The sequence below is a fragment of the Mastigoproctus giganteus genome, chromosome 1 (genome assembly GCF_048544385.1).
Source record: "Mastigoproctus giganteus isolate SK-2022 chromosome 1, ASM4854438v1, whole genome shotgun sequence".
Taxonomy (NCBI): Eukaryota; Metazoa; Arthropoda; class Arachnida; order Uropygi; family Thelyphonidae; genus Mastigoproctus; species Mastigoproctus giganteus.
In genome coordinates this window covers 68330643-68358082 of record NC_143575.1, presented here as the reverse complement: position 1 = coordinate 68358082, position 27440 = coordinate 68330643, and the positions used below count along the sequence as shown (strand labels likewise).

Here is a 27440-nt window from a genome sequence, read left to right as displayed (position 1 = left end):
TCTTGTACAGTGCCATATTATCACCTATTCGCAAATTTTGGAATTTTTTTTTTTTTTTTTTTCACAGGGTTCCTTCTTCCCATGCCTTGAATATAGTTTACTTACTAATTTCGGTGGCATTTTGCTTATTACTTAGACCTACAGAGAGCTCTGAATAGGGATTATGGCCACCTCTAAGTTGGGGTCCACAAAGTTTTTTTTTTTTTTTTTTTTGAAGGGGTCTGTGAACTTTTTAATTTTTGATAGGGTCCGTAGATCTCAGTATTTTGAGAACCACTGATCCATCCTGGATCTGCAATTTTGAGGACTGAATCATCCCCACAGTCACATTCCACCAGTTTGGGTGAATTTATCATTCCTACAGAAGCAATAGTTTTTTTTACAATAACTGCCTTGTATGTTTTGGGCATTATTACAGCTGTGTTGCTAGATCTCCAAATATCCCTTAGCCATAGTACATATCTTACTCTGTAACTGCACCAGGATATCTCTCTCTCTCTCTCTCTCTCTCTCTCTCTCTCTCTCTCTGACACACACAAAAAGTTCCTCCATTCCATTGCTTCAGAGTCATCATTTACCAAATCTGTATATTCACTTTGTTACTGTTTTCACCCTTCAAAACACTAATAAAGTCCCTGAAGTGAGGTAATTCAAAATGCTTCATCCAATTCATTTTCACTTTTTCTGTAACAAAAGGATTAGAGTACATGTAGAGAATGGTAATGAATCAGTGCTATCATTACAAAACAAGTTTGTTTGTGCTGTATTTTGCACAAGTAAGCTAGCATAGGACCAGAGTATTCATGCATATTGAGATTGCTGTGTCAGCACATTATTTAAGCACATTTTTTTAGTATTTTAGTTTTCTTTTTTTAAAAGCACCCATTTTTGTTTTGTATGTTATTTAAAAAGATATTTTACTGTATCATTCTTTTTATCAGGTCTGTATAATGGACGGACTCTACCACCAGATGTGCCTAGATTTTCAGTTGCCGAGCCACCTGAAATTGCTGAGAATGCAGATGCTTTGAATGACTTTGATCCACTCTCAATAGATGGGAGTGATAGCAATATTGGTAGTCCCCGAAATCTGTCATCCAGCATAACAGGACATTTAGGAATTGTAGGAGAGCCATTAGGTTCCCAAGGATCTTCAACACACAACTCATGTCCCTATACTCCTCAAAATAGTTTTGTTGATGATTCATATGACCTTGACAGTGCAATGTTAAAACAAGCTCAGATACTTCCAAGCTTCAATAGTAAAGAAATGATTGAAAAAATTGAGCATAAACGTGGAAAACTTGTTGGATATGAAAAAGAATCCGATGTTATAGGAATTAGATCAATTCCTTTCACTCCAAAAAACAGTTTTGTTGACAGCAGCTTTGATAATTATGAAGCTCAAAAAATTCTGAACATTGATTCAGATGTGTTATTAGAGAAAGTAAATCAAAAGAAAGCATCTCTTTCAAATTTCCAAGAGCAAGGCTTGTGTGATGACTCATTGCCTACAAGTTGTAGTTCACTTCAAACGGAGAAAACTTCAAGTGAAGAAGGCACTCAAAATGGAATAACATTTGTTGCTAGAACTTTTGATTCAAATAAATATCAAAATAATATAGCTCATTTCTCAGCAAATGAGACATCATCCAGCCACTCGCATTCACTATCTGTGATAGATAAAACTGATCCTGCTGATTCAGGTTGTGCTGATGTGTCAAGTGGAGAACCTTCATTTGAAACAGCAAAATCACCATTTAGTCCTGGAACTGTAACAGACTTAAATTATCCTGGAAATCAGCACCGTTGTAATGGATATAATAGGTGAGACTGGACATTATTTTTATAATACCGTTTTACAATATGCATACTGCCTTCTAGTTTTATCTAGGTTATATTTTGCATAGAAATTGATTTTCCACATTTAATTTGATTCATTTGTATTGTTTTTGAATTATTAATTCAGCTTTTTGAAATGCATTATATAGGTAGTGTAGCTCCTTTGCTGTATTGGCATCATTCGAATTTTTTCCTCCCTTCTATTGTTAGACCACATATTAGTATTTTGATTGTCATTATTCATTAACTCTGCTCAGTTAGGTGCTTGATGGAAACCATCTGTAATATATATTTTTTTTTCATTCCCTCTAAAGATATAGCCATTCCTAAAATGTTTATTAATATTCTCATTAGCATTAGCATTATCATTAGTAGAGGTATATGATGCAAGAAAGCAAGCTTATTCAGCATGAGCCAAAAAAAAAAAAAAAAAACACACCGCTCCCATTTCACCCCTCCGTTCGTTCGAAATACCTGTCCAGTTGAGCCTTAAATTTGTTTAGGCTATCAACTTCAACAACAAATGATGGAAGTCGGTTCCACCAACCAACCACCCGCTGGCCAAAGGCAAATTTCCGCACATCTATCCGACATCCGTCCTTCCTCAATTTGAATTTATGCCCTCTGAGGTGATTATTCTGAGCAAGAGGAAGAATCCCATTGGCATTGAGCATGCTCAAACCATTCAAAGCCTTATACACCTCTATCAGATCACCTCGCCGGTGCCTAGTCTCCAGACTCTGTAATTTGCAAAACTTAAGCCTTTCTTCGTAAGAGCAACCCTTTGTTCCATTCACTAATCTTGTTGCCCTTCTCTGTACCCGTTCCAGCAGGTCTACATCATTCTTGAAATGAGGCTTCCAGACCTGTATACAGTACTCAAGATATGGCCTAACCATTGCCTTATACAAGGGAATAATCACCTCCTTATCCCTGCTAGAAAAATTCCTGTATATCATTGACAAGACACCATGAGCTACTCTTGCAGCTCGTCTGCACTGCTCAGAGAACTTCATATCTGCCTGCACAATTACCCCCAGGTCCTTTTCATTCTCCACCACTGTCAGTGTAGTACCGCAGAGTTGATACGTTGCTCTGGGGTTACTGTTTCCCATATGTAGTACTTTACATTTGTCAATGTTAAACTTCATTTGCCACCTCTCAGCCCATCTGTTCAGCCTTTCCAGATCCTGTTGCAGCAGCATAGCGTCAGTAGTGTCCTTAACAACCCTACCAACCTTTGTATCATCTGCAAACTTGGACATTAAACTTGATATACCATCATCAATATCATTCATAAACACCGAAAACAACAACGGACCCAACACTGAACCCTGAGGAACTCCACTAATAACATTAGTCCACGTTGAGCAGTGTCCATTGATTACCACTCTCTGTCTTCTGCCACTCAACCATCCCCTTATCCATAGCAGCAATTTGCCTCCAATGCCACACTGCTCCAATTTGTGCAGCAGTCTTCCATGTGCAACAGTATCAAAAGCCTTTCTAAGATCCAAATATATAATATCAAAGTTATTCCCTGCATCCAGTTCTTTTGTGACTACATCATAGTATCCAATCGAATTGGTCAGGCAAGACCTGCCCTTAACAAAACCAAGCTGCGTCTGAGCTATAACTTAATTCTTGTCTAGATGATCCTGCAGTGCTTCTTTAACCAGTGCCTCCATTAATTTTCCTGGAACCAAAGTTAAACTAACAGGTCTATAATTACTTGTGTCAGCCTTTGATCCTCCTTTGTGAATTGGGGTTACATTTGCACATCTCCAGTCTATGGGTACCTCCCCTGAGTCCAAAGAAGCTCTCATAATTATGGCTAGGGGTTTGCTTACTTACTTTGCTGCCTCCTTTAATATAACTGGATAGATCCCATCCACCCCAGATGCCTTTTTTATGTTTATCCTTAACAATCTCTCCTCCACTTTCCTCGCAGTTATTACAAAATCATCTAGCTCACTGCCAATGTCTACTTTACCTACGTCATTCTCCTTCCTGAATAACTCCTCATGCGTGAATGTAGATGCAAAATACTCGTTTAGATTGTTAGCCACCTGCGCAGGATCCTCAACTGTTGAACCATCAATATCCAGTGGACCAATCTGATTCATCCCTTTCCTTCTTGAGTTTAAATAGGTAAAGAGCTCTTTTCTGTTTTTCTTTGCATCCTTTGCCAAAGATTTTTCGTGGTCTGCCTTTGCCTGCCTAATCTCCTTTGTGACTTGGTTTCAGACCAACTTATATCTATCATAGGCTTCCATGTCGCCCATTAATTTGTATGTATTCCATGCATTTTTCTTCTCTGCCACATGTCTCATTAATTCATCTGACAACCATTTAGGCCTAAACCTTGAACAATATTTCTTAGTTGGTATGTAAAGCCTGGTAGCTTCCAAGATTAGTTCCTTGAATGCTTCCCATTTTGAGTTTGCTGTTGGTAACATCATCAGTTGGTCCCACTGTATAGAATTTAAATACTGTCTCAGACCATCATAGTCACCTTTACGAAAACAAAAACCCTTCCCTTTACCTCTGATGGTAGTTACCTCCTTGAGTAAATCCCACTTCAACACACTGTGATCACTGCCACCTAGTGGTTCATTTATGTGCAGATTCTTAATGCATGAAGAATCACTACTGATAATCAGATCAAGAGTATTGCTCCCTCTTGTTCCCTCACGAACATGCTGATGTAGAAAACAATCATCCAATAAATCCCCAAAAGCCTGGCTAGTGTGTGAGTGACCAACCCACAAATTCCAGTCAATATCTGGGAAATTAAAATCCCCCATTATAAGACTCTCTGATTTACTGGCCCACTCCATTTCCCTGTACAATATCTTATTATATTCATCAGAGTCATTAGGCCTATAGCACACTCCTACTCTCAATTTCGATTTCCCTATGCTTATATCACACCAAACTGACTCGACACTGCCCTGTCCATCGATGTCGACTGGCTTCACTTCCTTGGATTTTATGTGTTTCTTAACTAATACCATAACCCCTCCTGTCCTGTCTATCCTTTCTATACACATTGTATTCCCCAAATTCCAGTTCCGCATTCCTTATATCTGTGTGACACCACGTCTCTGATATCCCAACAATATCTGCCTTTGATGTTTTGAGCAATACCTCAAATTCATCAAATTTATTTACCAAACTCCTAGCATTGGTGTACACGCAAGTATGCATGCACCTGTTTCTATTCTTAGCTACCCTAACACAACCCATGTGTTTACTTGTACCGCAATGACTCCCAGCAGTCTCTGAAATATCCTGCATCTTGTTTTTCAGGCTTCTGCTCATTTCAATAGAAGCAGTGCAAGAATCACTTCCACCTCTGCCAGTGGCTACTGTTAATCTATTAGTCCTTGTATCCCCCCCAACTAGCAGTTTTCCGTCCCACCTAACACTGCCTCGACAGCATCAGCAAAAATTCTTGCACCCTTTCTATTTAAGTGTATCCCATCCCTGTAGAAGCAGTCTCTCCTGTTAACAAGTACAGACCAGGCTGAAAAAAATTCTACCCCTTGAGCCTTGCACAATCCCTCCAGGGCCGAATTGATCGACAAGGCTCTCATCATATACTCCCTCCTATCGTGTCTGGGCAGTATTGCAGACACTTTCAAATTCAACCCTAATTCACTGCTTTTTTTCAACAGTGACCTGTACTTGCTAAGAAATTCCGCCGGTCTCCTACTCTTAATATCATTAGTACCAACGTGTACAACTATATCACCTTTTGTGCTCTTAAAAGATGATATCCGCTCTACAACGTCATCAACCTTTGCCCCTGGCAGACATACCCTGGTCCTATTCCACCTATCCTTTTTACAAAGCATGTTCCCCGTTTCCCTGACAATCGAGTCACCAACAACTACTAGTTCCTGTGGGACCAGCGCATTCTGTCTAGGGGGCTGCCTCTGTGTTGCATGATGACCAAGTGCAAGCTCTGCCGTTGTTGTGGGAAGCTGAGAGCTTGATGGGCCCCCTCAATTTATTTCCTTCAAGGGCATCCACCCTGTCCTTCAAGCTCTCATAAAGGCCCATAACAACGCTCAGTTGTCGCCTGATTTCCTTGCACTCCTTACATCGTGCACACACAAAGACATCCCCCTTGGCAGTATCATGTCCTGTACCCGACTGCTCCGCAAACATCAAGCAAACAGTGCATTTTAAAAGACTGTGATTCAGAGGGCAACTGCCCCCCTCAGTTCTCCCCTGAGCCACAGCACTCCCATTAGCTTGAGCCTTTTGCTTTGCTGCTCTGGTCTGAGTCATGATTCCGATTTAATTCAATAAAATTTCAATTTCAGAACAAAATTAAATTCGATACGTGAAAAGTATTTATAGAAAATATACTTAAGCTGAAGTGTAGCAATGCTAACAGCTTCTCGTTGGTTTTTGATTGGGTTGAAACAACCCTAGTTCCAACCTATGGACAGCATTGATTTAAACATCAAAACATCAATCTTAGACTATCTATATTTCATGAGCAATTAGCAGTTGTTATTAGTGGCTGTATGAGAGTGACCAATTTGCACAGTTCATAAACTTGTCAATATCCAGAGGACGATATGAGACTTCTGTTCAAAAAGAGTGTGGATTATGCTCATTGACAAAGTAAGCTATTCATTTGCTTATGTTAGTCTGTTATTGTCAGCCTAACAAAGGTGTGTTTTACATCTTGTCATATATCATAATGTCAAAGTGCACAGAACAATGCACACACGCACATGTGTGTGTTAAAGTTTGCCTTAAAATCATAAAAAAAAACCATAAGGAAAACATTTTTGATCTTCTTAAAATGACATACTGAGACTGCAACAATGGTTTGTACACAAATTTTCGGTTTACACTTTTTTTCAAATAGGGTAGGAAGTCATCAGAAATTCTCCACGATCTGGATGGCCCTCAAATTAATGGTTATCTCAAGTGCAAACTTAAATATGAAATGACCAAAGATTAACTGGGAAATCACTGAAGAAACTTGTATCTCAGTTGAATCATGTTGGTTTGTTTTGATGAAAACTTTGAATATGGGGTACATTTCCACAGAGTTTGATTACTAATAGGGCAAAATGTGAACACTGCATGATTTGTTTGCATGTGTGAGTAATGATGACATATTTTTGAAACATCATAACTGGTGATGAAACATGGGTTTATAAATGTGCTCTTGAAACCATATGGCATCCATTCTGGTGGAAGATTCCCCCAACCCAACGAAGCATGGCAAGTGTGTGGCAAAACGAATGCCATGTTGCTAGCATTTTTTTGGCTGTGAAGGTGTTGTCCACTACAAGCATGCTCCAGAGGAATAAACATTTAATAAAGAATTCTACATGAAGTTTCAAGATACATTCGTGACTTGATTTGAAGAAAAAGCCCTGAAAAGTGAAACTTTCCAAAGACTGGTTACTTCACCATAATAACATGCTGTTGCATTGCCCAAATATGGAATTGCCAAAGTCCAGCAAACCTCCCCCCCCATTTTTTAGGTATGGCTCCACATGACTTTTTTTTTTCTCAGGTCTGATGAAACCTCCAAAAGGATATCAATTTTTTGATTTGCAAACAATAAACAAAGATTAATATTGATGCTTAGCTGTCATCAGTTTCAGCATTGGCTTTTCATGGAAGTATTTCCAAGAGGGAAAAAAAATCATTGGGCTAAAGTTTTTTGCCTCAGAAAACCACTATTTCAGAGGGGATTAATTTACCCCCCCCATCAGTATACTTACCGTTATTATATTGTACAGTCATTCATATAATTTAATGTTATAATTTTCCATAAATTGTCCATTCTGCTAGTCCTATTTCTGATTAATTTTTCATTAGAGGGCTGTCTGTGGGGATGATCATTTAAGAAGTGGCCAGGCTTTCTTTTGGACTTTAGCCTTCATGGAGTACTTTGTTAGTGGCTTGCATTAGTATTGGAAAATTATTCAAGAAAACAAGCTTATACAGCATCTGCAAAAAAAAAAAAAAAAACCCCATTTCACTTGTCTATTCCCTTATTCCCTTCAGTGGTTTGTATAGTTCTTCCTTGAATTTATTTAAGCTATCATTTAAACTCGCAAAGCAAATAAAACCACAGTCTTTCAAATGTAATGCCCCATACCTATTGAAATGGGTATGAGGCATTACATTTGAAATGGGATCTGATGAAATCTGATGAAATGGGACCCCCCTTCCCACAGATGAAATCCTTCTTTATTCCATTTATCAAAGAAATTGCCTACTCCATTAAAAACAAAACAGAAAGGAACTTATGAAAATGCACTTGAAGAATTAGAAGTCCATATTCAGCAATTAAAAGAACGATTTGGAAACTTTGAGTATGCTTCTTTTTGTGCACCATTTGATCCCAATTTCAAGCATGTTTCCTTAAAATATGATGACTTTCGGGTAGGTATGGCAATGTTGATGGGATGGTATTGCCAGGTGGGTTATGTATATGTTGGGGGCAGGGGGGGGGGAGAAGAGAATGCATGATATTCATTTTTAATGCTTTTAATAGGTTATCTTATTTTTTTCACTTTTAATTTATTAGTTAGTGAACAGCAATAAAAAAGTTTTAAAACTTTGTAACATACAAACTCAACTATAAACATCTACAATATTGGTGACTGAGCTTTAGAGGGTATAAGACTCACGTTATTTCCAAATTTGGGACGTGATTAGTGCTGCTTTCCTGATGGACGTTTATTGAAAAAACAGGTACAGTATTGTTCTTGTACAATAGAACAAGAAGTATTTGAGACGAACCAAACAATGAAAAATCACAAGCTGGCACCATACTGCAATAATAAATGCATGATATATGCTGTAAACTGAGTCTTTCGTTGTGTATGGGGGAAGCGAGAGAGAGCACAAATAAAAAGAAACAGAATAATATGTGGAACATAATACTGGATAACCATTGCAGTTTTTGCCACAGTGCATTATAAGCTCTATTATATAGAGTATTGAAGATGAGTCTGTTGCCAAAGAATAAGTAATGTCTGCTTTAGCATAAGAAATCCAGGGGATCATTCAGAATGGAATGAAAAAAACTCGGATGGTGGGATTTGGCCAAATTCCAGCTCTGTATATAAAAGAAACCACATGAAGTGCTAGATTATTCTCTGTGATTGGGAAGAATAAGGTGCTAGTGGGTGTCAACATATGTTTATATGGGAAATCTGTTTCACCAGTTTGATTGGTTATCTTATACATATGGTGTCGCCACACATAATTGTTATTGAGTGTTTCAAGAAGCGTGGGATTGACTCTTCTTGGTAATCAACACCATTTATTTTTAACTTGTGATACCAACCACTGAAGGGGAGCATATGATTATTCTAGCAAGATTTAGAGTATATTGAACTAATTATTTTGGCCTTAAAATATAGTGTTTTTTAAGTTACAACTGTTATGATGCAATTTTTTTCTCCTTTCTTTGTTTGCAAATAAAGTATATTTTTAAAAATTTTATATTTCTATTATTTAATATAAAATTAATCCTGTTTAAATAAATATATATATATATTACTAATAATTTTTGGTAAAAACCTTTAAAGCAAAGAAAAACAGCAAGCCCCAGGGGCTCACATCTGGTGACTATGGACTTGGCACACCCAAGGTCCTGAGTTGGATATCATCATTCTTCTCTTTCTTGGTGATTCCTTTCTACTTCTGATTTTCTTTCTCTTTCTTAGGGTAACTCGGAATTTTTTTTTTTTTGTTTGGTGCAGCATAAGCCTCAGTCTTACTTGCACCATATGGCTAATAATAATAATAATATATTTTAATTGTATATTGTATTGTTTATAATCTTTTGGCCTTTTAGTTCACAAAATCCAGCATATCGAAAGTACATTCCATGAAGAAGACAAAGCCATCTTAGCAAGCAATGTGCACTTTCATTATTTCAAAAAATTATCTTTCTGTTTCAGTACAGTACAGTATTGTGAGGAGATGAACCTCATCCATTAAGGGATAAATATTTGAACATTGCTTAGGAAGTATTATGGCATGCAGCTTGCAATAGGCTCCTGTAGCCATCATAGTCACAGTCATCACATTTGGATTCTGTGCTGGTTTAATTTTTGTAAAATATCCATAGCATTTGAAAGAAAATTTGTTTACTTATCAGTATATATTTTGCCTCTATATATATATATATATATATATATATAGCTTTATACCTGTAATTGGAACTTGTCTGAAAAATTCTGAATGAGATCATTCAGAATTTTTATATTACTGTGCTTTCATGTCATAGCTATTGTGAGAAGTATGCAAAGTGTTTATAACTAATTATTACTGTGTTCAGCAGCCATTTTAAGCTCATCATATTTATTTGAAGCAATTGTGATTAGAATGTGTTTTCTATGTTGATTTTACTATTTATTACCTTCTCCCATTTATATTTATTTATTTATGATATTGCCAGTCATTGGCTCCTCACATTTGCCGAACCTCTTATTATTATCATGTGGGTATAGGCAATTTCAGCTTAGTAGTCAGTTTACCACAATTGATCACCTTGGTTGCACTGAATCCTTCATCACCACTCAATAAGTTTGATGCTTGCCTTGATCATGTTCTAATGTCTTGGCTTCTGTCACTTCAAAGCCTTCCACCTTCGACTGTATATTGTTGGGATATCAGAGACTTGGTGCCACATGAATATAAGCAGTGCAGAATTGGAATTTGCGGAGTACAATGTGTACAGAAAGGATAGGAAGGGAGGAGGGGTTATGCTGTTAGTTAAGAAACACATAAAATCTAAGATAGTGCATCCAGTTGACATTAGTGGACAATGCAAAGTTGAGTCAGTGTGTGGTGTTGACATAAGCACTGGGAGAGGGAAAATGAGAGTTGGTGTGTGTTATAGGCCTAATGAATCTGATGAGTATAATGAGCAATTGTGCAGAGAAATAGAGTGGGCCAGTAAATCAGATTGTGTTATAATAGGGGATTTTAACTTCCCGGATATTGACTGAAACTTGTGGTTTGGTCACTTGCACACTAGCAAGACTTTTGTGGATTTATTGGATGACTATTTTCTTCAGCAACATGTCTGAGAGGCAACCAGAGGGAGTAATACTCTTGATTTGATTATCAGCAGTGATTCTTCAGGCATTAAGAATATGCAGATAAAGGAACCACTAGGTGGCAGTAATCAGAGTATACTGATGTGGGATTTACTTAAAGAACTACCATAAGGGGTAAGGGAAAGGGTATTTGCTTTCGTAAAGGTGACTACACTGGTCTCAGTTTTTCACTGAGACCACTGTAGTCATCAGTGGTCTCAGTTAAACAAGTTCTAAATGGGAAACCTTTTGTAATAACTGAAAGCAAAAGTGGAGAAGAAATTGTTGAGGTTAAACTTAAGGAAGGCACCTGGGGTGAATGGGATCTATCCAGTTATATTAAAGGAGGCAGCAAAGGAAGTAAGCAAACCCTTAGCATTAATTACGAAAGTTTCCTTGGACTCTGGGTATGTCCCTGTGGACTGGAGAGGTGTAAATCTGTCCCCAATTCACAATGGGGGATCAAATGGTGACACATTAGTTTGACATTTTTGACAAATGTCAAATTACAGACCTGTTAATTTGACTGCTGTTCCAGGAGAAATAATGGAGTCATTGGTTAAGGAAGCGATGCAGGATCATCTAGACAATACTGCAGTTATAGTTCAGGCATGGCATGGTTTTGGTAAGGGGAAGTCGTGTCTGACAAATTTCATTGGATACAATGATGTGGTAACAAAGGAACTGGATGCAAAGATTAATTTTGATATCATATATATGTGGATTTTGGAAAAGCTTTTGATACCGTGGCACATGGAAGACATACTGTACAAGGAACAGCATGGTATTAAGGGCAAGTTGCTACAAGGGATGGTTGAGTGGGAGAAGACAGAGAGTGATTATCAATGCACTGTTCAGAAAACTTCATATCTGCCTGTACAATTTACCCCCAGATCCTTTTCATTCTCTACCACTGTCAGTGTGGTACCACAGAGTTGATACGTTACTCTGGGATTACTGCTTCCCATATGTAGTATTTTACATTTTTCAATGTGAAACTTCATTTGCCACCTCTCAGCCCATCTGCTCAACTTTTCTAGATCCTGTTGCAGCAGTGTACTGTCATTAGTGACATTAACAACCCTGCCAACCTTTGTATCATCTGCAAACTTGGACATTAATCCTGATGTATCAATATCATTGATAAATACCGAAAACAACAATGGACACAACACTGAACCCTGAGGGACTCCACCAATGACAATAGTCCACAATGAGCAGTGTCCTTTGATTACCACTCTGTCTTCTCCCCCTCAACCATCCCTTTATCCATAGCAGCAATTTGCCTCCAATGTCACACTGCTCCAATTTGTGCAGCAGTCTTCCATGTGCAACAGTATCAAAAGCCTTTCTAAGATCCAAATATATAATATCAAAGTTATTTCCTGCATCCAGTTCTTTTGTGAGTGCATCATAGTATCCTATCAAATTGGTCAGGCAAGACTTTCCCTTAACAAAACCATGCTGTGTCCGAGCTATAACTGAAGTCTTGTCTAGATGATACTGCAGTGCTTCTTTAATTAATTTTCCTGGAACAGAAGTTAAACTCACAGGTCTATAATTACTTGCGTCAGTCTTTGATCCTCCTTTGTGAATTGGAGTTACATTTTCACATCTCAAGCCTATGGGTACTTCCCCTGAGTCCAAAGAAGCTCTCATAATTATGGCTAAGGGTTTGCTTATCTCCTTTGCTGCCTCCTTTAATTTAACTGGAGAGATCCCATCCACTCCGGGTGCCTTTTTTCTTTATCCTCACAATATCTCCTCCACTTCCCTCTCAGTTATTACAAAATCATCTAGCTCACTGCCAGAGTTTACTTCACCTCTGGCATTCCCCTTCCTGAATAACTCCTCATGTATGAATGTAAATGCAAAATACTCATTTAGTTTGTTAGCCACCTGAGCAGGATCATCAAGAGTTGAACCATCAATATCCAGTGCACCAATCTGATTCATCCCTTTCCTTCTAGAGTTTTTACATAGGTAAAGAACTGTTTTCTATTTTTCTTTGCATCCTTTGTCAAGGATTTCTCATAATCTGCCTAATCTCCTTTGTGACTTGGTTACAGACCAGCTTATATCTATCATAGGCTTCCATGTTACCCATTAATTTATATGTATCCCATGCATTTTTCTTCTCTGTCATATGTCTCAATAGATCATCTGACATCCATTTAGGCCTAAACCTTGAACAATATTTCTTAGTTGGTATGTAAAGCCTACTAGCTTCCAAGATTAATTCTTTGAATGCTTCTCATTTTGAATTTGCTGTTGGTAACATCATCAGTTGGTCCTACTGTATAGAATTTAAATACTATCTCAGACCACTGTAGTTGCCTTTATGAAAACAAAAACTCTTCCCTTTACCCCTGATGGTAGCTACCTCTTTGAGTAAATCCCACTTCAGCACACTGTGATCACTGCCATCTAGTGGTTTCTTTATCTGCAGATTCTTAATGCATGAAGAATCACTACTGATAATCAAATTAAGAGTATTGCTCCCTCTAGTTGCCTCCCGAATATGCTGATGTAGAAAACAGCCATCCAATAAATCCACGAAAGCCTTGCTAGTGTGTGAATGACCAACCCACAAATTCCAGTCAATATCCAGGAAATTAAAATCTCCCATTATAAGACTCTTTGATTTACTGGCTCACTCTATTTCCTTGTACAGGTTCATATTATGCTCATCAGAGTCATTAGGCCTATAACACCCTCCTACTCTCAATTTTGATCTCCCAGTGCTTATGTCACACCAAACTGACTCGAAACTGCACTGTTCAGTGATGTCGACTGGCTGCACTTCCTTGGATTTTGTGTTTCTTAACTAATAGCATAACCCTTCCTCCCTTCCTATCCTTTTTAGCCAATAGCAATTCTGTTAGAATCTGTCCAGATAAATCATGCAGAGCATCATTTAACATAGTTCTGTTCACCTTAATAATACTCAATCGGGGCTGGTCTTTGTGCTGCTAACAATTGCCTTTGTATTGGGTTGCAGGGATACTTGTCACAAGTTTAGAATTTCTGCCATTATAGAACCTTCCAGATATGTTTTAGAAATGCCTATCCAAATCTGTGCAGGCAGAAGGCATCCTGTAGTGGTCAGTACTTAATGTTACATTGTTTGCAATAAAAATAATCATGTATGATTATTTTTATTGCAAGATTATTTCTACAGCGTTTGGAATATCATGCATGACATTCCAATTGCTGTAGAAACCTATAGGTAAAAGACAAGACATGGTATGATCATGACATTTCATGCCTTTTACAAAATATTGCATCCATTAAGAGTTAGCGAGAGAAAGAGCTTCAAAATGATGATCAGTAAAATAGGACTATGGATGCCATGTTCGATGTTTGCCTCTGAATAGAAATCCACCATTAATTTTTACTTCCTGATTTTTTTTTAATACTTGTTAAGAAGCTTTGCTTTACATCACATACAATGCAGTTGTCAACTCCTACCGTATTTAGCAGTCAAGAGCTTGAACCCTGGTCTACTCAAAGAGCTTGTGCTACTGCACTCCTGCCCCTGACCACTCAGCTACGGAGGCCACTACAAAAAAAATAAAAATAATAAAAAATAAGGCAAAATATTCTCCAATAGTGCTCTCTAGATGACCTGTGAACATAATGTTAACAAGTTAGGTCAGCTGGCTCAGAGCCCAAACTTAAATTGCATTAAAGACCTGTGTGATGAATTGGGATTCTGGTTTAGGCTGCGACAAAAACTGTTTTTTTTTTTTTTTTTTTTTTCAACTTGCTCTTGAAACTTCTTTCCAGGAGGAATGGAGGCATATTCTGGTCAACACTAGAGGTTAGTATAAAGTATATTGAGGAAGATTGAGGCATGCATGCAGGCCAAAGTTTACCCTACTCTTTATAATCTTTTTGAATTAAAAATCCTTTTTGCTGTCTGTATGTTGTAATTCTTTTGTTCATATAGTGTATGGAAGCAAATGAATCTCAGTTTCATCTTAGGAGAAAGACACTCACCTGTGTCATTATCATTAGTAGTGGCATATGATGCAAAAAAGCTAGCTTAATACATCATCAGCCAAACAAAAAAAAGAAAAAGAAAAATTTTCATTCATTTATCCATTTGTTCAAAAAGTTTGTCCAGTTCTTCCTTGAATTTATTTAAGCCATCAACTTCCATAAGACTGATGGAAGTTTGTTCTAGTAATCAACCACTCACTGGCTAAAGGCAATTTTTTGCACATCTATTCTAGTGTGTAATCTGAGCAAGAGGAAGAATCCCATCAGCATTGAGCTTGCTCAAACCATTCAAAGCCTTATCCATCTCAATCAGATCACCTCACCATTGCCTCTCTTGGTAAGAGCACCCCATTGTTACCCTCGCAAATCTCGTTGCCCTTCTCTGTACTCTTTTCAGCAGCTCTACACCCTTCTTTAAATAAGGCTTCCAGACCTGTATGCAGTACTCAAGATGTGGCTGACCATTGCCTTATTCAAAGTGATAATCACTTCCTTATCCTGATAGCAAAGTTCCTGTATATCATTGACAAGACCCCCATGTGCTGCTCTGGCAGCCTGTCTGCACTGTCAAAAAAAATTCATATCGGACTGCACAAATTATCTCCCAGGTCCTTTTCATTCATGAGTGTAGTACCACACAGTGTGTAGATTATTCTGGGGTTACTCTGGAAGAAATTGTTCTTCCAGAGTAACCCCAACTTTGCATTTGTCAATGTTAAACTTTAGCTGCCACCTCTCAGCCCATTTGTCCAACTTTTCCAGTTCCTGTTGCAGCAGCATACCATTGTTACTGTCATTAACAACCCTTCCAATCTTTGTATCATCTGCAAACTTTGACATAAAGGCTGTTATACCTTAATCAATACCATTGATAAATATAGAAAACAACAGTGATCCCAACAGTGCATCCTGCAGGACTCCACTAATAACATTAGTCCATGACAAGCAGTGTCCATTGATTACCACTGTCTGTCTTTTCCCACTCAACCTTCCTTTTATCCATAGTGGCAACTTTCTCTTAATGCCATACTGCTACAATTTGTACAGCAGCCTTTTATATGCAACGGTATCAAAAGTTTTCCTGAAATCCTAGTATACCGGCAGAATTACTTAACAAGTACAGGTCACCGTTGAAAAAAAAGCCATGAATTAGGGTTGAATTTGAAGGTGTCTGCAATTCTGCCCAGACACTATAGGAGAGAGAGAGAGAGAGTATATGATGAGAGCCTAGTCGATCAATTCGGCCCTGGAAAGATTGTGCAAGGCTCAAGGGGTAGACTTTTTTTTCAGCCTGGTCTGTACTTGTTAACAGGAGAGACTGCTTCTACAGGGATGGGATACACTTAAATAGAAAGGGTGCAAGAATATTTGCTGATGCTATCGAGGCAGTGCTAGGTGAGTCAGAAAACTTCTAGCTTGGGGGATACAAGGACTAATAGATTAACAGTAGCCACTGGCAGAGGTGAAAGTGATTCTTGCACTGCTTCTATTGGAATGAGCAGCAGCCTGGAAAACAAGATGCAGGGTATTTCAGAGAATACTGGGAGTCATTGCGGTACAAGTAAATGTATGAGTTGTGTTATGGTAGCTAAGAATAGGAACAGGTGCATGTATACTTGCATGTACACCAATGGTAGGAGTTTGGTAAATAAATTTGAATTTGAGGTATTTCTCAAAACATCAAAGGCAGATATTGTTGGGATATCAGAGACGTGGTGTCACACAGATATAAGGAATGCAGAACTGCAATCTGGGGAGTACAATGTGTACAGAAAGGATAGACTGGATAGGAAGAGAGGAGGGGTTATGGTATTAGTTAAGAAACACCTAAAAACCAAGGAAGTGAAGTCAGTCGACATCGCTGGACAGTGCAGTGTCGAGTCAGTTTGCTGTGACATAAGCATTGGGAGATCAAAATTGAGAGTAGGAGTGTGCTATAGGCCTAATGACTCGATGAGTATAATAGAGAAACTGTGCAGGGAAATAGTGGGCCAGTAAATCAGAGAGTCTTATAATGGGGAGATTTTAATTTCCCAGATATTGACTGAAATTTGTGGGTTGGTCACTCACACACTAGCAAAGCTTTTGTGTATTTATTGGATGATTGTTTTCTACATCAGCATGTTCGGGAGGCAACTAGAGGGAGCAATACTCTTGATCTGATTATCAGTAGAGTTTCTTCATGTACTAAGAATCTGCAGATAAAGGAACCACTAGGTGGCAGTGATCACAGTGTGCTGAAGTGGGATTTACTCAAAGAGGTAACTACCATTAGGGGTAAAGGGAAGGGTTATTGCTTCCGTAAAGGCGACTACAATGGACTGAGACAGTATTTAAATTCTATACAGTGGGACCAATTGATGATGTTACCAACCGCAAATTCAAAATGGGAAGCATTGAAAGAATTTATCTTGGAAGCTACTAGGCTTTACATACCAACTAAGAAATATTGTTCAAGGTTTAGGCCTACATGGATGTCAGATGAACTAATGAGACATGGCGGAGAAGAAAAAATGCATGGGATACATATAAATTAATGGGTGACATGGAAGCCTATGATAGATGTAAGCTGGTCTATAACCAATCACAAAGGAGATTAGGCAGCAAAGGCAGATTATGAGAAATCCTTGGCAAAGGATGGAAAGAAAAACAGCAAAGAGTTCTTTATCTAAGTAAACTCTAGAAGGAAAGGGATGAATCAGATTGGTCCTGGATATTGATGGTTCAACTCTGCTCAGGTGGCTAACAAACTAAATGAGTATTTTGCATTTACATTCATACATGAGGAGTTATTCAGGAAGGGGATTGCCAGAGGTGAAGTAAACTCTGGCAGTGAGCTAGATGATTTTGTAATAACTGAGAGGGAAGTGGAGGAGATATTGTTGAGGATAAAGAAAAAAGGCACCCGGAGTGGATGGGATCTATCGAGTTATATTAAAGGAGGCAGCAAAACCCTTAGCTATAATTATGAGAGCTGCTTTGGACTCCGAGGAGGTACCTATAGACTGGAGATGTGCAAATGTGACCCCAATTCACAAAGGAGGATCAAAGGCTGACACAAGTAATTATAGACCTGTGAGTTTAACTTCTGTTCCAGGAAAATTAATGGAGGCACTGTTTGAAGAAGCACTGCAGGATCATCAAACAAGAATTCAGTTATAGCTTGGACACAACATGGTTTTGTTAAGCGAAAGTCTTGCCTGACCAATTTGATAGGATACTATGATGCAGTCACAAAAGAACTGAATGCAGGGAATAACTTTGATATTATATATTTGGATCTTAGGAAGGCTTTTGATACTGTTGCACATGGAAGACTGCTGCACAAATTGGAGCAGTGTGACATTGGAGGCAAATTGCTGCTATGGATAAAGGGATGGTTGATGGGGAGAAGACAGGGAGTGGTAATCAATGGACATTGCTCATCATGGACTTTTGTCATTAGTGGAGTCCCTCAGGGTTCAGTGTTGGGTCCATTGTTGTTTTCTGTATTTATACGTGATATTGATGGTATATCAAGCTTAATGTCCAAGTTTACTGACGATACAAAGGTTGGCAGGGTTGTTAAGGACACTACTGACAGTATGCTGTTGCAACAGGATCTGGAATGGTTGAGCAGATGAGCCGAGAGGTGGCAAATGAAGTTTTTGAAAATATAAAGTACTACATATGGGAAGCAGTAACCCCACAGTAACGTATCAACTCTGTGTTACTACACTGATAGTGTTAGAAAATGAAAAGAACCTGGGGGCAATTGTGCAGGCAGATATGAAGTTTTCTGAGCTGTGCAGACGGTCTGCAAGAGTAGCTCATGGTGTCTTGTCAATGATATATAGGAATTTTTCTAGAAGGGATAAGGAGGTGATTATTCCCTTGTATAAGGCAATGGTCAGGCCACACCTAGAGTACTGTATACAGGTCTGGAAGCCTCATTTTAAGAAGGATGTAGAGCAGTTGGAATGAGTACAGAGAAGGGCAACAAGATTACTGAATGGAATGAAGGGTTGCTCTTACAAAGAAAGGCTTAAGTTTGCAAATTACAGTGTCTGGAGACTAGGCACCGGCGAGGTGATCTGATAGAGGGTGTATAAAGCCTTGAATGGTTTGTGCATGCTCAATGCTGATGGGACTCTTCCTCTTGCTTAGAATAATCACCTGGGAGGGCATAAATTCAAATTGAGGTAAGACAGGTGTAGGAAAAATGTGTCGAAATTTGCCTTTAGCCAGGGGATGGTTGATTGGTGGAATATACTTCCATCCCTTGTTGTGGAAGTTGATAGCCTAAATAAATTTAAGGCTCAGCTGGACAGGTATTTCAAACAAACGGAGGGGTGAAATGGGAGTGGTGTTTTTTTTTTTTTTTTTTTGTTGATGCTGCATAAGCTTGCTTTCTTGCATCATATGTCTCTACTAATGCTAACGCTAATATGATATAAAAATTATTTTTTGCATCCAGTTCCTTTGTGACCGCATCGTAGTATCCAATTGAATTGGTTAATCAAGTTTTACTGTTAACAAACCCATGCCGTGTCTGAACTATAACCTCAGGCTTGTATAGATGATCCTGTATTGCTTCTTTAAGCAGTGACTCCGTTAGTTTCCTATAACAGAAGTTAAAGTAACAAGTTTGTAATTACTTGTCACCCTTTGATCCTCCTTTGTGAATTGGGGATACATTTGCACTTCTCCAGTCCGTAAGGATCTCCCCAGAATCAAAGGATGCTTTTATGATTATACCTAAAAGGGTTTGCCTACTTGCTTTTCTGCTTATCTTAATATAACTGGATAGATCCCATCCAACCCAGGCCCTTATGTTTAACTTCAACAATTTAATTTCCACTTTCTTGTCAGTTATTACAAAATCATTTAGCTTCCTATTAGAGTTTGATAGACTTCTTGCCTCCAGCTCTCTACAGAATTTCTCATATGTGAACTTACATGCAAAATACTTTTCAGTTTGTTAAATACCTGAGCAGGATATTCAGCAGTCAAACCATTGATATCAAGTGGACCAATTTGATTCATCCTCTTCCTTCTAGTGTTTACATAAGTAAAAAGTCTTTGCTTTTTTTTCTTTGCATCCTTTGCCAAAGATATCTTGTAATGTGCTTTCGCCTGCCTAACCTGCTTTGTTACTTGATTATAGACACGTTATGTCTACAATAGGCTTCTATTAGTCAAGAAACACTTGTCATGATGAACTGAAGATGAAAAATGAAGAGCAATATAAACAATGACAAGAAGAAAATTGAATAAACTGAGTTATGCAAAGCCATTAGAAAGAGAATCAGAGGACTTAAGAAGATTTAACACAAGAAAAGTAGAACAAGCATTAAGGGAAAACAAAGGACTTAAATCAGCAGCCATGAGCAGTAATACAGAAAGACAAATGATACTGAAACTGAAGAATACCGATGGTGTTCTTCAGTTTCAGATGGTGTATAAATAGCAGAGAAGGCATGATTCAGATAGCAGAAGATTGCTATAGAGAATTATTCAGTAAAGGAATGATGCCAACAGTGGGGAAGATGGATCGCAAATTAGTAACACATACAACATATCCGACATCCTTCCTGATGAGGTAGAGCAAGCATTGAAGAAAATGAAGAATCAGAAAGCCCCGGGAGAAGATGAAGTTACTGTAGAGTTAAAATTGGGAGGAAGAGACATGACAAAAAATGGCAAGACACTTCACAAAATGCATTAGAAAAGGTTGTGATGCCTAAGGAATAATGTAATCATAGTTTTGCTGCATAAGAAAGGAGATAAATTAGAAATTCGAAATTATAGACCAATTAGCTTGTTATCCCACATTCACAAGGGTCGTTACTAACAAATTAGAAAGAATACTTGATGAGAATCAACCGAAAGAGCAAGCTGGCTTTAGGACCGGATTCTCAACTATGGATCACCTTCACGTAATATCACAGCTGATGGAGAAAGCAATTGAATGTAAAACACCATTATACCTGGCATTTGTGGATTATGAAAAGGCTTTGATTCCATACAACATAATGCAATGTTTCGCCAATGGAAAGACAAGGCATAGATACCCCATATATTATGATTTTTAAGAAAATATATGAGAATGCTACCTCCTTTATTAGACTAGACAAAGACAGTAGGGAATTTAAAATTGAGAAAGCAGTTCGACAAGGAGACATATCTCTGAAGTTGTTTACAGCTTCCCTTGAAGCTTTCAGAAGATTAGACTGGTTGCAGAAAGGAGTCAATGTGAATGGAGAGTACCTAAACCATTTATGATTTGCAGATGACATTGTGGTCATAAACCATGATCCCAAAGAATTAGAGAAAATCTTAGTCAGTTATGCAGAGTTAGTAAGGATTTTGGACTAAAGATGAATATGGCTATGGAAGTATGCCACAGAAAGGGATATAATGATTGAAGGAGCAGTAATTGAAAAGGTGGAGTCATATACTTATCTGGGACAAGTCATCAGCTGTAATAATGATAAATGGCTGGAATTCAAGAGAAGAATAAATTTTGCATGGATAGCATTCAGGAAATATAGTCACATGGTGAGGAGCAATATCCCAATTTGTCTGAAACATAAAATAATGAACCAATGTATTGGTTCATTATTTTATGAACTCCACCATGATTTATGGAAGTGAAACTTGGGCACTCAGCAAAAGAATGGAAGAGAAGCTGAGAATGACACAGCGAAGAATGTAACTAATTATATTGGGAACCAGACTGTTAGATAAGAAGAGAAACACGTGGATTAGGCAGCAAATTCAAGTAAAGGACATTCTTATTAAAACTAAAGAACTAAAATGGTCATGGGCAGGATAAATAGCTCAAAGACATGATGGCAGATGGACTAAGAAAATAACAGAATGGTACCCAAGAGGAGCTAGAAGAAAACCTGGAAGACAACGACTGAGATGGGCAGATGAAATTCATGAGTTTGTGGGTAATAAATGGATGGCCATTGCACAAAACAGAAGGAACTGGAAATTTGCTGGAGAGGCCTTCATCCTCCAGTGGATTGAAAATGGCTGATGATGATGATGATAGGTTTCTGTTGCCTGATAATTTATGTGCATCCCATTTCCTTTTTTTTCTCTGCCATGAGTCTCTTTAGTTCATCTGACGTCCATCTAGATCTAAACTTTATTTCTTAGTTGGTATGAAATTTATGTCACTGAAATTTGTCTTTCTTTCCATCAAAATCAAGAACACCTCTGTGAATCCTTAGTTAATTCTAAATTAAATAAGTGAATCTAATGAAAATAAGCCTATTGGAATTACAGTTGATTACAACAGTTGATATACAGCTGAAATATTTATCTAAATAATATATTTCAGGACCTGATCCCTGTTTTATGATAAAAGATCATTATAACTAAAGTACATCACTCCTGCTGACTGCAAGTGGAATACAATTCATGGTAGTGACATGAAATACAGAGTGGACACTATCTAAGACATTTGGAAATGCAAATGCAAAAAAAAAAATAAATAAATTAATTAATTAATTTAAAAAATATATCCTAAACTACCACCAGGAGACAGTTGGTTCGAGTGTAACTGGTGGAATATTGTTGGATCAATTGCTGGGTTATGAAGATTGAGATTAAATGTTGTTGTTGTATCGACTGTTTGCTGGAAGCATAGGTGTAATCAGTTGTTGCCTGAAGCATGTCACTAGGAATGTTAAGTGTCTTGCAATGCTTTACTTGAAATCAGCCAGAGATATATCTGTAATATACCCTATCCTTAAGATATCCCTGTAACCAAAAGGTCAAGGTTTGCAGGCCAAAGCTCAAGGTGGCCAGACATTCCTAAAGTGACAGGAAATTGCCTGACCATTATTGAATGTATTATGAAACAGCTGAGTTACTGGCCAATGTGCAGAGTTGTTACATCAAGCATAAAAACAGTTGTTTCCCAACATTCTCTCTCTCTCTCTCTCTCTCCCAAAGAGCAAGAATCAAATGATGATAGAGAAGTTCACAGCAACACTTGGCTGTCATGTCTCTGGACTATGAACCAGAATTTCTTCAAAGAAAAATGGTCCAGTTATGTAATTTGCTGCAATCTCATACCAAACAGTAAAAATGTGGACAGTTCATTGACAACTCCTAGAGGTGATGATCCTCACAGCCTGTAATTATATTATAGATAGTCACACTGCCTGTTAACTGGCAATAAGCCTCATCAATTCACAAGATGTTCCCTACCTATGTATCATTGACCTCGATCCTTGGTAGAAACCATAGAACAGAGTTATATTGAGTTGGGTCAGTTTTGTATTAGCTGTTACATCATATGGATCTTGTATGGTACTGATGAATAATGGATCAACACCTTTACATAGACAGTTGACCAAGGAATGCTGTCATGAAACCATGCAGTGCTAATGGACAAATGTATTTTGTGCCGTGGACCACTGGCCATAGCAACAGCATGATCTCTTTGACAATGGCTGCTGTGGCTGGGGAACATCCTGCTGTGAGCTGCAGATTGTCCACTTCTTTTTGAATTTTCTTATTTTGCACAGCCTATTTTGGGAAAGTGGTGTTCTTAATTGCTTGAAATGCTGGTAATTTCTAAGTGAACCATGGAGTTCTACTATTTCTGGTAAAACAACTTTATAAACAAAGCACAATCATTCTTTTGGAGAACCGTTTTGAAATGGTTCTTTTAGAGAACCATTTCAAAACGAATATACTACTACATTCATCTTCCTTTTAATTCATCTCAGATGTTAAGTTAGTGATGTTCACATGATCAAGTTAGATTTGCGTTCTGGTGTGCGCATGCACACACTATTAATACTTTATTTTTCTGCCATTAACAGTTTTCCACCTACAGCCAGCTGAAGTGATGCACATTAATTATAACCGCTCTGTATATAACCTTCTGTGAAAACTATTTTCAGCAATGGGGAAAAACATTCCGTAACCAGTGACATTATTAGACAGTGCCATGACACACACACCCTTAGAATGTTTGTAGAGATGTCAAATGTACACTGATGGCTTGAAAACAAACACATTCAGTGCATTTTTAATTTTTTTCTTTACCTGCAGAATGCACTATATGTATACTCTAAAATTATATGCATTGAAGTTATCATTAGAAAATATCAGCAGCTTGTTCATTCCCAATCTGTAATATACACTTGCTCTTTAAATTTAGTATCTGCTTTATAAATTAACCCATCTGCCTCCTACACAATAATGAAGCAGATCTGATCCTCTCTATGCCATTTTGAAAACACTAAGCTGTCAGTCACTCTCTTCAATCTAGGACATATCAATGTCTCTTGGAATGGGTGTACAGGTTTGAGCTGTCAAAATCCTGAAAGCCAGGATTTTGACAGCTCAAACCGTGGTGAGTATATGAACAGGCACAATTTAACTGTGTGCCTGTTCACATAGCTCCTCTGCCAATGAACTTTCATAGTAATAGAAATGCTCTTCTTTCTCATTTATTTCTTATGGAGGAAGACAGCTGATGACACAATTGATTGATTATGCAGTTTTCAACCCTGAATTATGTGGATCTCCCATATTAACAAAGAAGTGTTAAAAGAGGTTTGGATTGAATCAAGATCTTTTCTTGCAAACTATTGTCAAATGACAGATTCACTATCCCATGAAGGACAAATGGCAGATTTCCAATTTGAAAGATAAGGTCAGGGGGGAACTTTTTGTTTAATGAGATTTTGAATACAAGAGGCTTGACTTATATAGAAAGTAAAATAAATTGAACTTTAATAATTAATCAGTGGATCTTAATCTGACTTTTTAACCATTACTGAATTTTTTCTAAAAAAAAAAAAAATCTACCTTCAACAAGTTTACTTATGTATATTTTTTATTCATATATGATAGAGAGATAGACCATCCTCTGAAAGCCACCGGTAATTTTAATCAGAATGATGATGAAAGACATGTGGATGTTGATATAGATGTAGCAGCAAATTACCAGACTGAAACAGTGGATTTTCCTGATAGTCCTAAACACACAAAGTTACTGAAAGACAGATCAAGTTTACAGGTGTTGTTAACTTTTTATTATTAATAATAATCAAATATTTGTGCTGTTTAATATTAAACAGAATATGAATAATATAACTTGGAGATTATCATCTGCATTTGTTATTATGTGAATACAAAATTATATAAGGTTTTGATTCAGTAAAAGTGTATTGAGGGATGATATTGAGTAATTGAATCATGAGGGGTAGATCTTGCTGTCAATAGTTTGAAATTGATATTTGAGCATTATCAGCATGGCATATGGGAGGTCATAAATTATAGTGTATTAGCATTGGTTAGGGCATATGATGCAAGAAAGCAACCTTATACAGCATCAGCCAAAAAAAAAAACAAAACAAAAAAAAACAACTTCCCATTTCACCCATCCTATCACTCCAACTAGTTCAGCCTTAAATTTATTTAAGCTATCAACTTCCACAACAACAGATTGAAGTCTGTTCCAGCAATCAACTACCCACTGGCAAAAGGCAAACTTCTGCACAACTATTCTACAACTGTCTTTTCTCAATTTGAAACTGTGCCCCCTCAGGTTCTTAGTCTGAGCAAGGGGAAGAATCCCATCAACATTCAGCTTGCTCAACCCATTCAAGGCCTTGTACACCTGAATCAGATCACCTCACAGGTGCCTAGTCTCCAGTTGCTGCAACCGACAGAATTTAAGCCTCTCCTGGTAAGAGAACCCCTTTGTTCCTCCCACCAATCTTGCTGCCCTTCTCTGTACTCGTTGTAGCAACTGTACATCCTTCCTAAAATGAAGCCTCCAGACCTGTATGCAGTACTCAAGGTGTGGTCTGACCATTGCCTTATACAAAAGTGTAATCACCTCCTTGTCCCTGTTTGCTAACTTCTTATATATCATTGACAAAACTCCATGCTGCTCTGGCAGCCTGTCTGCACTGCTTAGAGAACTTCATATCCGACTGCACAATTATCCCCAGATCTTTTTCATTCTCCACCTCCCTGAGTATAGTACCACAGTTGGTATGTTTCTCTTGGGTTACTGCTACCCATGTGCAGTACTTTGCATTTGTAAATATTAAACTTCAGATGCCAATTCTCAGCCCATCTACCTAACTTTTCTAGATCCTGTGCCAGTAGAATACTGTCTTTACTATCATTAACAACCCTGCCAACCTTTCTATCATCTGCAAACTTGGACATTAAGCCTGATATACCTTCATCGATATCATTAATAAATAAACAAAACAATGGGCCAATCACTGAACCCTGAGATAATCCACGAATAACATTAGTCCACATAGAGCAGTGTCCATTGATTACCGTTCTCTGCCGTCTTCCACTCAACCATCCCTTTATCCATTGCAGCAGCTTGCCCTTAATGCCATACTGCTCCGATTTGTACAGCACTCTTCCATGTGCAACAGTATCAAAAGCTTTCCTGAAATCCAAGTATATGATAATCAAAATTATTTTTTGCATCCAGTTCCTTTGTGATCACATCATAGTATCCAATCAAATTGGTTGGACAAGATCTCCCCTTATCAAACCCATGCTGTGTCTGATCTATTACTGCAGTCCTGTCTAGGTGATCCTGCATCTTCTTTAACCAGTGACTCCATTATTTTCCCCGGAACAGAAGTTTAAACTAACAGGTCTATAATTATTTTCGTCACCCTTTGAACCCGTTTGTGAATTGGAGATACATTTGACATCTCCAGTACATGGGGACCTCCCCTAAATCTAAGGATACTCTCATAATTATGGCTAAGGGTTTGCTTACTTCCCGAGGTGCCTTTTTTATGTTTAACTTCAACAGTTTCTCCTCCACTTTGCTCTCAGTTATTACAAAATCGTTTAGCGGATGCTCTCATAATTATGGCTAAGGGTTTGCTTACTTCCTGAGGTGCCTTTTTTATGTTTAACTTCAACAGTTTCTCCTCCACTTTGCTCTCAGTTATTACAAAATCGTTTAGCTCTCCTTCCTTACAGAATTTCATATGTGTGAATGTAAATGCGAAATACTCATTTTTTGTCAGTTTTCTGAGCAGGATCATCAACAGTCAAACCACCAACATCAAGTGGGCCAATTTGATTCATCCCCCTCCTTCTAGAGTTTAAATAAGTAAAGAAGTCTTTGTTGTTTTTCTTTGCATCCTTTGCCAAAGATTTCTCCTAATCAGCCTTCGCTTTCCTAACCTCCTTTGTCACATGATTACAGTCTAGCTTATATCTGCTGTAGGGTTCTGTGTCACCTGCATAATTTATATGCAACCCACACATTTTTCTTCTCTGCCACGAGCCTCATTAGTTCATGTGAAATCCATTTAGGCCTAAATCTCTTAACAGTATTTCTTAGTTGGTATGAAAAGCCTAGTAGTTTCCAAGATTAATTCCCTGAGTTTTTAAAGTTTAGTAAATCTCACATCGGTAGACTGTGATCACTTTCACCTAGTGGTTCTTTTATCTGCAAATTCCTAAACCATGCATCATCACTGC

At 37.9% G+C, this 27440-nt stretch overlaps 1 protein-coding gene across 1 annotated transcript in view; it reads left to right on the top strand.

Annotated features, from left to right (window-relative positions):
- The window catches only part of LOC150090874 (uncharacterized), a 628907-nt gene that overhangs the window by 282748 nt on the left and 318719 nt on the right, over positions 1-27440 (top strand). Inside the window, exons 10-11 of the mRNA XM_090375379.1 lie at positions 942-1827; positions 24816-24981. Coding sequence (XP_090231505.1) covers positions 942-1827; positions 24816-24981 — 1052 coding nt within the window. The remainder of the gene's footprint in view (positions 1-941; positions 1828-24815; positions 24982-27440) is intronic.